The sequence below is a fragment of the Poecilia latipinna genome, unplaced genomic scaffold (genome assembly GCF_001443285.1).
Source record: "Poecilia latipinna isolate Pla-1442-1.1 unplaced genomic scaffold, P_latipinna-1.0 Scaffold535, whole genome shotgun sequence".
NCBI lineage: Eukaryota > Metazoa > Chordata > Actinopteri > Cyprinodontiformes > Poeciliidae > Poecilia > Poecilia latipinna.
The window spans coordinates 163,947-177,849 of NW_015113151.1; the positions used below are offsets into that span (position 1 = coordinate 163,947).

The 13,903-nt window shown below is 38.6% G+C and overlaps 1 protein-coding gene across 10 annotated transcripts in view; it reads left to right on the top strand.

The window, feature by feature from the left end:
• adgrl3.1 (adhesion G protein-coupled receptor L3.1) overlaps window positions 1-4,301 on the top strand; it is a 161,497-nt gene extending 157,196 nt beyond the window's left edge. For all 10 annotated transcript variants that reach the window (XM_015040981.1, XM_015040986.1, XM_015040987.1 and 7 more), the window contains 2 exons: window positions 501-803; window positions 1,739-4,301. In XM_015040981.1, coding sequence (XP_014896467.1) covers window positions 501-803; window positions 1,739-2,379 — 944 coding nt within the window. In that variant the 3' untranslated portion in view covers window positions 2,380-4,301. The remainder of the gene's footprint in view (window positions 1-500; window positions 804-1,738) is intronic.
• The last annotated feature ends 9,602 nt before the right edge of the window (window positions 4,302-13,903 follow it).

Sequence of the window (13,903 nt, forward strand, 5' to 3'; positions counted from 1 at the left end):
TTTTTCCCTTTTTAAGTTTTTAGAGCTTTTTTAAAAAAAAAATTTTGTAAAAAATTTTTCCAAAGGGTTTTTTTTTTTTTTTTTTTTTTTTTTTCAAAACACTCATTACATCTTTTCACACTCATTGGTCATTTGGATTATTTTCATAGAAATCTACAGGAAGCCTATTTACCTTTGAAAATACAATTCGTTTAAAATATGCATTTAATGCATACATTTATTTCAGCATTGTTACTGAGATGCATTGCATCTGAAGTATATTCAGCATTTTTTCCCCCCATTAAATATACATGAAAACATTTTTGGATATTGCAGTAAAGCTCTGACTTTTTTACTTGTTTTACACGAAGAGCTCACTTTAACTGCTAAAATGACTTGTGAAGCTTCTCAGACATGAATACATGAATACTTGAAGCATTCAAGCGATCGGGGCTCTTTTGTCATTTTATTTATAAATTCTAACACGTCTTTTTTTTTATTTTTTATTCTTTGCTCCTCAGAGGGCATCCTGAACAATGCCAGAGACGCGAGTGTCATGGATACGCTCCCTCTTAACGGTAACCATCCCAACAACTTCAGCATGGCCAGCAGCGAGTACTTGAGCGACTGCGTTCAGATCCTGGATCGAAGCGGCGGCTACGGCACCCACAGCAACCACAAGGAGACGACCTTGGAGAAGAAGATCCTCAAGGAGCTGACGTCCAACTACATCCCCCCTTATCTCAACAACCACGAGAGAGCCACCACTGAGCGCAGTCACAACCTGATGAACAAGCTGGTCAACAGCAATATGGCCAACGGAGGTAACTGTGGTTTCATTTTTTTTTTATTTATTTTTTTTTTTTTTGCAGTTGTGAGGGACCCACTGTTTTAGGTTTTGCTCTCCTCAGAGCCCAGAAGCTTCTGAAACCCAGCAACACAACATTTATAGAATCTGTCTCCTGCCCAAACGTTATTCAAAAACACAAATGTAGAAAACTACAAACCCCACTTTCAGTTACAGGCTAATGGAATATTTCAAAATTAGCTGTAGTTCGGAGCAGCTTCAGTTTCTCTGTCTTCACCATGTATGAATCTCCTTCATTTATTGGTAAGATTTGTTTAAAACTGTTTTTAGATATTTAAACATTGCACAGCTCTAAGCACCCTTCATTTTATTCAACACATCAAGCATTAACTTTGATGTGTTGTACCTAGCAACTGAAATAATTGCAAAATGATAGTTACAGCGAGGAAAATAAGTATTTGATTTTTTTTTTTTTTTTTTGCAATTTTGCAGCTTCTCTCACTTAGAAATAATGGAGGGGGTCTGAAGTTTTCATCTTAGGTGCATGTCCACTGTGAGAGACATAATCTAAAAAAATCTGGAAATCACAATGTATGATTTTTTTTTATTAATTTATTTGCTTTTTTTAATTTAAATCCTGCGGTTTCACTGAAAACCAGCTATGTGTAATCAGGGGACTAGCCGAGTGGAAAAAGAAAGGATATTATGCAACCTGTTGCAATTTTTTACAAAAATATTAAAATAAATTCAATGCCAACTGTTCAAACAGAAATGTACACACACACTATAACGGAGGAGATTACATTGCAGAAATATGTGGCTGTAAGTCAAAAAGATATTTATATCAAAGTGGAAATTATTGAGCCATCTCTTAACATTTCATTATATCTTTCTATAACAGGCTGACTTTCAGTAGATCTTAAAAGTGTATTTTTCTTCCTGCTCTTTCAGGGAGCATGGCCGGGGGAAGCAGCAGCTCCAGCAGTGGAGTGAGTGGCTGTGTGGGCAGCAGTAAAGAGGACAACAGTCCAATAGTGCTGGACAATCCCGCCGCCTTCCCGCACGAGGAGAACCTGGGTTTGGAGATCATCCGAGAGGAGTCCAACGCGCCCCTCCTGCCGCCGCGGCCCCCCCCACCAGACAGCCACCCGCCCCCTCCGCCTCCTCCTCACAGCTTCTCCCGGCAGCGGCGCATTGCCCAGGAGCCCAGCGAGAGCTTCTTCCCCCTGCTGACCAATGAGCACACTGACGAGCACACGCATTCGCCGAACCACAGAGACTCGCTCTACACGAGCATGCCGGTTTTGACGGACCTCCCCGACGGGCAGATGAACGGGCTGACGGATGGAGAGGAGGACAGCTCTGGGGAGCTCCAGCCCTGTAAGAGTGCCACGGCTCCAGAGCTGGATGACGTTTACTATAAGAGCATGCCCAACTTAGGCTCCAGGAATCACCTTCACGAGCTGCAGAACTACTACCACATGGGCCGCGGGGGAAGCGACGGGTATATGGTGTCCGGGAGCAAGGAGGAGTCCGATTCGTCTCCAGAGGAGCCGCCAGTGGACCCTTCTCATCTGGTCACCAGTCTATAGAGCCAGCTGAGTCCTTTATCCCTCCTAAACCCAGTTTGACTCTTTCAAAGTTCAAGTGATATCATTCTGTGTTGCCGACTGACAGACGGAGCCGACCTAACCCTGGATTCATACACTGTGTGACACGACAATTGTTTCTGACAATATGGCTGAGGAATCACTGGTCAAAAAAAAAAAAAAAAACTGGTCAAATGAGAAAACGTGTTGTCATAAATGGTGCGAACTGAAAAGGGTGAGTCCCAAAGACAATCTGCGAGCATCGAGCAGGAATGGAAAGTTCAACTCGGAACGGGGAGGGGGTAGGTTCTGCAATTATGTATCTGTGACTTTAATTTGGAAACTTGGACTGATTGTAGCCCCGCAAGATCCCCCCACCCCCGGTATGGACCTCTAGCAGATCCTAGCAAATAGTTTCCACTGACACCTCTACGTTGGCACGAGCCCTGGTTATATTGGAGCTGCGTGTCTGTCTGTGTGTCTGTCTCTCTGTCAAAACTCTTATTCCGAGAGGGTAGAGCAGGACCTTCACTGATAAACTTTCCCCAAAGAGGCGTCACGATCCTGCCAGTCAAGTGAAGGATGTATTATATATGCCCTCACTAATGATCGTCCACGACAAAACCCATATCATTCTGGCAGTCCAGCTGCGCCCATATCACAACGTTCCAAACTCTCTCTTCCTGTTCAAATCTGCTAAAACTGGAGTTGCGTACGGGCTGGTGTAACATTCCTGCGAGCTGTAGTGGCTACAGAAAACAAAGACGGATTATAATATTACAAATGAATGAACAAAGGGAGGGAGTTGGGGGGGTGGATATAGGGTTTCATCGATTCTTCGCTCTTCTGTAAAGGTTTTTCATCATCAGAAGGATTGTGAGAAACCAGAAGCTGTTTATGTATTGTACAGAATAAAATAAAAGATACAAATGTTGCAAGTCTTTTATTTTTGGATTTTACGTTGCAAACTTTGTGTCTCTGGGACTGTTCCTAAGTGTCACAATGAAATATATTCTGGTCACGGACTGACCTCAGAAGGAGCAAGGAACAATCTTTTCGTGTCATTCTTTCGTAAATACGACAAAGCACTCCTCAATTAATATGCATTTACCCTACGCACACGACATTCTGTTTTTGTTTTTTTTTTGTTTTGTTTTATAGCAATGGCACTGTCACATTTTTGCAAATCAGTTTTTACTGTATGCTTTACCACTGTGTAGATGTAAAACTGGATGGAGACAATGAAGTGATAAAGGAGGAGGAGGTACCTTTTAGGGGAGCTGCGTTGCTGGGTGGAGGAGCTCGGATTAGAAGTACAAAGATGGACCTAACAGACTGCGATAGTAACACTAGGATGCTTTATGAAATATGTCATTTCTATTGCCAAGTTCTTTTTAACCGACATACATTGTTGCCCTGCTTTAAAATGGATAAAAGCTGCCGTTGCCTGAGCTACCGTACAAGCAGGTGAGGTGTCACGATTCCAACTGGACCATGCACACGACGGCTCCTTCCAAAGTCCCAGAAAGCCGATGCTTACTAATTGAAAAGGGGGAGGGGAAATCGTATGTGTATGAAGTGTAGCTTGCACATGTATCCCACAAACCCCCTTCATTTCTGCCCCAGAAAAGAAATTATTTATTTATCTGTTTATTGGTTTATAAAGAAGGCTAAACAAGCTCAGAGGGAAGGAGGCTGGCTTCAGGGAAGAGCGGATTTAATGCGGCACTGGGTTTGTTTGTTTGTTTGTTTTTTTGGGTTTGTTTGTTTCTTTTTAAGTTATTACGATCATGATTATTATTACAATATTACTGATAATTATTTATTCTTTTTGTATGGGTTCCAAGTTGAATGATCTCATAACTAATATTTGTTGTAACAGTGAAAGTTGTTTGCCAACAAATAAATTACTGACATAGCTTTGAGTTTCTCTGTGTCTTGGGTCCTTTTATCGTTTATTTAGAACTTAATTTCAAACATTAAAGAAACCCATCAGTGTTTTTTTTTTTTTTTGTTTGTTTGTTTTTTTTCCATGACCATCATGAGTCAAAGCTGTAAGTATTTTGCGGTGTGCTTTTTAAATATATTGCTACTCTCTCCCAGCTTGTAGCTTATATAAACAGCCTATATATCTCAAAATCTTTTGAGTGCCTCATGGCAAGACATAATCAGATTAAGCAACTTATTCTAGAAGCATTTTGCAGTCCTAGAGGTATATATGCATGCGGCAGATTTGCATTGTATGACATCTATTTATAAACGATTTACATATGACAAAATAAATTCACAAAGTGTTTTCCAGAGTTGTACAAAAGCATTTGAACTTGGTGCATGACGCATGGTGGCCACCCAGGACAAAAGTAGAGGCTTCCTGCTTCAATGCGAGTTCTTGAAGACTTTACTTTTATGGGAGCAATTTATGTGATGAGGAAGTTATGAAACATTTAGCTTGCAAACTTTAATGAACTGCCAAGATATTTATAAGAACTCTGTGGAGAGCTAGTCTGCCACAGAGTCGGGTCTCTGATTCTGACCAGCTTTGCTGCTCAGATGCATCGTGATTTCAGTTTCCCCTCCTCCCCCAATTACTTTCACACCAACCTGCGTCATATTTGCATGGTGGCAGTGAATGGAAGCACCTGAAAGTAAATTCTTTTCTACAGATAATAGTAATGTTTTACTCACGAGGCTGTAACAGCACTACAGAAATCTCTCAAAATGTCTTTTTTTCTAAGACAATGTCTGTCTGATGACACTCAAACTCCAGAGCCATATTTAGTCATATACTGATTGTCACCTGCAGGTGTAAATGGTAACACACCACTGGACCGCAGTCATTTATTATTTAATTTAATAAAGCAAAAACAAATAAATAAAAAAAACTGTCTCTTTTGCTGTAAGAAACTGTATGCAGACAAAAAAAACACAAAAAATAAAAAAATTAAACCACAAAACTTCTGGTCACCTTGATGGTCTGACTGCTGACTAATTCTATAGCAATTTGTTGTAACCGTGGCTTGAACAGTGTTGGTTTCTAATCCCTCGGCTTTCAGTATCTTTCTCCCTTGATACTAAGACTCTGATTGAGTCATAATCCCTCTTGCAGAGAAACCATGTTTCCATTAACCTCAACGGGTTTTTTTCTGCATAGCAGGACTTTTGAGGAAAGAGTGGTTTGGTCACGCATACAGTTGAAATCAGAAGTTTACATACACCAAAAAAAAAAAAGAAGAAGAAAAGATAAACACACACTTTTGTTACATCAGACCAAACATGTCCTGTACTAAAACAGTTTGAAGTGCCACATTTATTTCTATTTGCTAAATGTCACTGTAATGAGAGAAAGAATATGTCAGAAATGCATGTATTACGTCATCAAAATCAAAAGTTTACATACAAGGGGAAATAGAAGAGTAAACTTGATTAAAAGATTCAGCTGTCTTGTCCTTTAAAAAAACATTTTGTAATATCTTTGGGTAAATTAGAAAATGGAAAATATACTTTCAAAGATAACAGTAAAATGGTCTGACAGGGTAAACAAAGCAAATTTAACTGTTAAACAGTGACTCATATTATCTAAGTCTGATAATTATTGAGGGAAAGTTCATTCAAAATGTGTTTTTACGTCAAGCTTTCGTGGATCTGCATAATTGAATGCTTTATGTAACAAAACATTCCTTAATGATACTTAAACATTAACTGAAAATACACTTTCCATTTTTTGCTGACACTGCTGTCAACTTGTTAAGCGAATTACAAACAGTGCTCTCATTGTATTGTAGCAAATTGTAAAAAATTGTATGGGTATTCTTTTGACATCTAAATGAAACCAGATACTCACACACATGGTGCAAAAAGACAAATAACCTTCTTTTCTTACTGTGAGACAGTAAATCAAGCTAAACATTTCCAATCTTGGGTCATTAGATGGTGGTTACCAAGATCCTCCTTTATATTTTCCAAATTACACAAAAAATAAATCACTTTTTTGGATTTTGGTTTCCTTTTTTAAACTCACAGCTGGACATTTCTGCAGAATTTGGTCAAATTGCTGGTTAAACTGTTTTATTTCGACAAAATGCTTCAGATGTCCAAATGTCACAATAGTTTTCTGGAATTGTGGCCCATTTGTTGCAACCCTTGCTCGCACACAACTCTTCAGTTCTGCAAAGAAATGTTCTACTGCACTGAGATCTACATTTTCTTTTGGTCACTTTGTAAATTATTTGTTTGTGCTATGTTTAAAGTGATCGTCCATTTGGAAGAACCATTTAAGTCACAGGATTGTGTAGAGAGGAGGCAGGTTGTTGAAAAATTACTCTAACTTAGCAAAACCAAACACAAAACCAAAAACGGACAAAAATCAAAGAGCAGGGAAAAACTACTACTACATGCTGGAGATAACAACATAATCTGATCCTGAACTAAACAACAGGGAAATAAGCAAAATAAAATATTTTTTTAAGAACTAAGTTATACAAAGAACTATAACTGAACTCTGTCACCAAGATCTGAAAATGTTAGGATCTTGGGTTGTTTAGTGTTTTTCTGGGTCTTTAGTTTGGTTTATTTGTTGTCTGTTGTCCTTACTTATTCTCTGACCAGATCATTCTCATTTTAGTCCTTCTTCAATTTTTTATGGCAGTTGGCAAGCAACGCATTGATGTGACCACGCTCATTTTAGTTATTTTGGTGAGACCATGTTATTAATTTCTTGTGTTTGGTTACTCTTACTTAAATTTGTTTCTGTGTCATTTCTCTCTCTCTTCCTCAGCCTGCTTCTGCTCTCCCCACACAGCTGCACTCAATTAGCAATCAGTCCCGGTCCATTGTTCCACCAGTACTCCACCACCTCTCTCTGTCTCTCACTCCTTGCTGGTTCCTCTTGTTCGCTTCATGTCACCTGGTTTCTGTAGCTCTCTGTGTATTCATCCCACATTTTTGTAAATTGTTTCTGGATTTCTTTAATTAAGACTATTTCATTGTTCACCCCCTGGATTCCACTTCCACTTTGGGCCTTCTCCATACACACACACCATGAAAAGGACATGAATACATATGAAAAACCAAGAAACCTAAAGCTAATCTAGGCGATACCTTGAGATGTTTATTAAATATTTCTATACTCCTTATGATTGCAAAACACACCAGTCCCTCTTGCATCACGGTACATATTTTGCATTCGGAGTAATAGCTCCTTCTCTGTTGAGCGGCCTTTCAGTACATTTCAAGGATGGAACATTTTCACTTTGGCTAGTGACGATTGAGCTAGCTTGTTCACCAGGTGTTTTTCGTTGCTCCAGGGTTGATTCAAGCATTTTACACCAAAACACACTTATCTCTCAGCCCCCAGACTCGTCTCCTTCACGGATGCTGTGACGGCTAGACATTCCCGTGGTAATTATACTTTTGTATAATTGATTAAACAGATTGACACCTGTAGGCGTGTGGAAGTTACATCTAGGGATGAAACAGACATATGGAGGTACACAATTTTGTTTCCTGATGTCTTGCATGGTGTTTTACATGGTGTCACACAAGGAAGCATCTCTATGGTGTCTTGCCTTAGCAATAGAGGAGTGGGACGTGGAGGTTCATCTATTTTATGAAATAGAAATAGTCGCGGAAATCCTAACGGACATAAATCAGGAAGGGTTTAGGCTAATTTTATGTCAGACACAGAATTTTTTGCGCCTTTCATTACAACATGTGTAAATGTCCGGTTTGAATTTCTATACCGTCTAACTGAATTTCTACAAAACTGGTTTAAATAAAATGAAAATATGTTTTCATCCCTGCATTAAAACAAACAAAAAAAAAAAAACCCTCCATCCATCCCACCTTTTACTACACCATCACTCACTTGGACAGTATCTGGAATTTTGCCATCTTTCATTTGCTTTGATCACCGATTCAGTTTATGCAGAGGAAAGTTGAAGAACATAACAATGCAACAGGAGTTAGGAAAATGAGAACTAGTAAGGAACAAAAAATACGGTAAAAAAAAATAAAAATTAGATGGAAGGAAGGAAGAAGAAAATGAAGTTTCTATAAAGATATTTTTTCTTTGAAACCAAGTGAAGCCACCTAACATTCACACCTCCCTCCTGCTCGCTCTTTCCTCCGCCAGAAGCAGCCTGATTAAATGAGCGCTGGGCTATGTGGGTCATATCTCTGCAGGAGTGCTCTGATCGGTTAGTGCTGCCTGGCTGTGTTATCTTCCTGCTCTCTCTGTTTCACTGCTTCAAGGGAAGGCATTCAGTTATGTCTTACAAGGTGACATGTCTCTCACACTCAGCTCAAAGACCAAAGGCAGAGGGGATGCGATGATGTGCAGGATTTTAAATTGAAGGGAATCAGTCTGTTTATTGTGTTTGTTTATGATTAATTCATAATTTCTTCAAGCCTGTGGAATTCAAATGCGGTGAATTTCATTTGGAAAAAGCTAGAGTAGAAAGTACAAAAAAAAATCTAATCTTTTATGAAGTGCACAGATTCAGAAGTGTTGCTTCAGTTTTCCAAACTTGAGACGTGGCAAAGAGAAGAAGATGAAAAGAAAAAAAAAAAACGTCAGGATGTCACAGAATACACTTTAGAAGAAGTTTCTAAGTACTCTTTAGGACATTCATGAGTTCTCAGATGAATATGCATACTTTTTTTTTGTAAACAGATCTTTTACATGTTTTCGAAGGCTTTAATTGCATCTCAAAGTTCATCATAACTGCGAGATTTTGTTGAAGCCCACAGAGAGTGAAGCAAAAGCTGATTGACAGTTTATGTGTTATTTACCAAGTCCTGCAGGATGGGTGTAACCTGCTATTGGGTCACGTTAGGGTTAGAAATTAGCTTCTGCAACTGGCCAAATAAAGATGAATTTAAGAATGTGCTGTTAAATTAGGTCAGGCTACAAACTACAGTATCAGATTTCTGATTCAAACTAAAAATAAGGTTTAGTTTCAACACCAGTACATCTTGGTGTTGCCTCTCCTTAAAGAACACCATCATTGGTCTTGAATAATGAGATGCATTCTACTTGTAATTGGAAGTCAGATTTTCCAGGTCAGTTAGAAATAAAACAAAATGGAATTCCAGCTGGATAAGCTTGTGTTTTCGTTACAATCCGATACGGCTTCCATACATATAAAACACAGTAAAAGTTGCCAGCATAAAGCACTTAACACTTCTGACACTTTTTTTTTGTCCCATTCCACATTCCACGGTGTTGCACATTCAAATGCGCTCGTTCATAAAGGAAGCTCATTTATTTGAGGACTTGGAACTTAATGAGGCTTTTTCGAACATGATGAAGTTGAACTCAGTTCAGCTCTTCCTGGCATTGTTTAACTGAGCTCCATTCAAGACAGCGTGAAGATTAACTCCTTCAGAGGGAAACGTTTTATGCTTCATGCAGAAAAGTGCTTCACAGCATTTTCATTGTGACAGCTCTGTGGCTGTTGTGTGTCTTTTTGGGGATGTGATTGTGACAATGTCTGTTCCTCCACTATATACATAACAATCCCATAACGGCCTAAACTAATAGATTTTATTGTTTTTGGATGGGTGGGCTTTCCACTACAGCAATGAAGAGGAGAAGACCGAAGCAGCAGCTCTATGCTTTCTGTATGCTATGACTTTTCTCTCATGTCTCAAGTAAACCCCTAAAATAATGGCAAAGATGTTAACTTTACTTTACATGAGTCAGATGTTACGTTTTTTAAATTGATAATTTTATTAAAGATAAACACCATCCTGGAAGTGCTTTAAAGGTGGCTGAAAAAAGCAAACACAATTAAAATTGATACATTTTCTGTAACATGTTCAGAGTGATTTTACTTTTTGACTTTGAAAGCAGGAAAATGTGAATGATAGCAGGTATTTTGAGATTTCAACCAAAATGAAGCAGCTTATGTGAGCAATAAGAATTGAAAATGATCAGCACACATGATTGTGATTTTTATTTTTATTTTTTATTTTTATTTTTTCTTTAGCCATGAACATAGTTCAGAAAGTTTAACTAGTGAACTACCGGTATACGTATTTTTTGATTCAGAAATAGTTCTTGTAATGAACTGAATAACAAAGCAGCTTTTTTAAGGGAGGTGGAAGAAAATCAACTGTCATTAATGGCTAGTTTTTGTAAAGACTAAAATATCAGTGTTAAGTTTCCAGTTGTGATTTAATTCTTTCATCATTCTGTACATTTGAGGGTTTTTATTGTTTCATGCCCACTTTTTGCAGATGTTTTTTTTTCAATATACTTCAAGGTAAAGTGGCTATGTTGTTGAGCAAATATCCTGCTTAGAGTTATTTTAAATTGATCAGGCCTCATAAACTTTTCAGTATTCTTTTATTAATGTCAAGTGACCCAAAAGGTGATCAGAATAGCAGTCATTGTAAACAGGGAGTAATATAAAATCAATGCATAAATTATTACCAATATTTATTTATATATATTTTTTTATGATCACCATAAAATAACTAATCAAAAACTCTTAGGTATCATGTTAAATAAACCGAAATGCTGTGGATGCATGAGTATGCACTTGACAACCTGGAGAGGTCAGCATGTTTATTTAAACATACATATTTAGACATTCACATTTATACAAATACATTGTATTTTTTTTCTTTTTACACTATCTGTCAAGGATAGTTAAATATAAGGTTTTTCAGCAAAATTCAGTTTGTTTTTGTCATGAACCGTGTTTTTCTGTATAGTTATTTTGGGATGTCCTGTGTTTAGTCCTGTTTCCCTGAGTCTCTGTGTTGTCCTCTCAGCCCTTGATTGTTCCCAGGTGTGTCTCGTTCCCTTGATTACCCCGTGTGTATTTGAGTCCACCTGTTGTCTCTGTCTCTTGTCGGGTCCTCGTCAAACGTAGGTCGTATGTCTTTCGTCTGCTTGCCACCACAGTCGTACTGTTAAGTCCTGTGTTGGTTCTGCTCTCGTTTTCAGTCCGTTGTTCTTTCAGTTGCTACCGGTAATTAGCTGTGTGCTAACTCTCTGCCGTGCCGCCTGTATTGGACTGCCTGAGCTCTCTTCATTAAATCCATCATTTCTTTCACACCCTGGGTCTCTGCGTCTCTCCTCACCACCTCTCAACCACCACACATGACAGGTTTATAACAAAAGACAGATATTATACCAAACTGACTGAAACAAGTTGCCTTAAAAAAAAAAAAAAAAAAAAAAAAAAAAGTCAAGTAGCCAGTTTATATTTCTTCCTCCGGCTACTGTAGTTGGCAAAAGAAAATATTAATTTCCGCCTCTGGATTGAATTTTACCATCGACTAGGAGCAAATGACATGGAAATAAGCATCCTCCATCTTGAAACTGGCGAACAATGTGGCGTCTGTTAATGAAGGGAAGTGTGACATTTAAGGCAAACTGTGAATCTGCTTAATGTTAAAAAACCAGCCCATCCATTTAAAGTACGACAGTTCAATGTTTCCATCTCATTTCCTTCTTCTGCACAGTTGAGCGCCATGGAAAACAGGTCTATTTCCGCATCCCTTCAGATCCGTCCTGGTTTGGAGCACATTTCTTCTGAATCCGATTCCAGCAGTCATTAGGCGAAAGGCGGGGTACACTTTTCAAATTCACCAGTTCATTAGAAGGCCAGCAAAGATACAGACAACCAAATGCACTAGAGTTAATGTAGTCATCAGATAATCTGATGCATGTTTTTAGAAAAAAAAAAGTTAATAAGAGCTTATTACAACCAAAGATCACTTGTGATATTATTTTGTACAACAGGCATGCAATCTATTTAAGTTCCCAGGGTGTTAATTCAACATTAACACACAGTAAATACACCATTTTTATTTATTTATCTATTTTTTTAGAAAAAGTCCAACATTTAATTTGCGTAGAGGGAAAATCTATAAGAAATATTATTAAATAGATTTTTTTTTTTTTACAAGCTCACCAGTCGCACTGTTATTGACAACTCTTTAGAAAATGTGATTGAATATTTTTTTTTTTAATTAACTACAAGAAGGAAGTCAGGAGTTTGTAGGAGCTTCTAAATAGTAATTTGTGATACAGAGGCCAGTTTCTTTTAGCCATATGACATGAAGCAAAATAAGGATCTCAGAAAGGCGTCCACAACATTTCTGTTTCTATTTGGGATCCCAACAAACCTTCTGCACAAGCCGAAGACCATCACAAAAGCAAAGACTAAACTTTTTTGGTTATTTGGTAAAAAAAAAATTATAAATATGTGGATTTGCCGTAGACTGTTATGAAATTTAAATGACATATTACTGAGAAACAATGCCACAAGAAAAGCAATCAAAAGAATGCTTTAGATTTTGAGGATACTAACTTTACTTTCCAACTCTTAACTTTTTGAAGGACACACTTCCTTTCTTGTAAAAGAAAAAAAAATGAGTTCTGCAGGAGTGCACCAAAACAAGACAGGGCACTCTCCTCCGACCCCCGCCTTTTTGACTTCAACCCCAGGAGAAATACGATAGATGTTACTGGCTTTGAAACCTTACATTTTTTTTTAACCTTACATTGAGTTATTATGTCATTTGCAGAGTAAGACTTTATTTAACTTATTAAATAAAGTTTGAACTTTCAGAGCAAGATTATACCGCTATAAAATAGAGATGGAGTCACAACAATTCTAATGTGCTGCGAGACTGAGGTTTCTAAGTCATACTAACTTTTTTCTGACGGTGTAGAAATAGTTTAAACTGCAAAAGGACGACCTCCGCTGACCGCTGCTAGCGCACATAAACAAAGCGAGGCCCACGCCAACCCATCTGTGTCTGGTCCATGTGAGACAGCACAGCTAAGGCATTGTCTCTTCACCTCAATTTTCCATGTGAGCGCCCCGTGGAAGAAAAACACTTAAAAGGTAAACACAGGTCACCGTGAATAATTCACCACAATCGGCAAAAAGGGAAGCGACAAGCCTCAGCTCAGGAATGAAACAGAGGGAGCTGCGAGGTGGGAGGAATGGACAACTCCTCCCATCAGTACGTCCGTCCATCCATCCGTCCATGCCCTCGCTTCCCTTTTTGAGGTCGCATACACCCCCATGCATGTTTAATTGGCTTTGGGATGGCATGGATTCTGCTGCCTCTGCTGTGAGTCAGATTCAGCACGCCTTTTCTGTAGTGTGCCTTTTCAGGGGAGACTCATCCATGTAGATGCTATTTTAGGAACACATTAGGAGCCCAAAAACACTGACATTTAAAGTATCTCCTCGATGGCTGGGAAAAGCGAGAGAGCTAGTCACCAGCGCATTTGACAGATAGGCGTTGGGTTGCTGCCAGTGTGCTGTTAGGGGGGGGGGAGGGGTCGCCTGTACAGTAGGCCAGTCCAATGTCAAATTACTTTCCCAAAGGGATGCTTATGGTTCTTTTTAAAGTGATCCCATTTCACTTGCAAAAGAATTGATTAAACTGAACCAAATGCGAAAATCAGTCATAATTCCGGAGACCAAATAGGAGGAACAGATGAAACGGAGAAGTACTTTCAATTAATAATTCAGCTTGTCCACACAGGAGCAAAGGC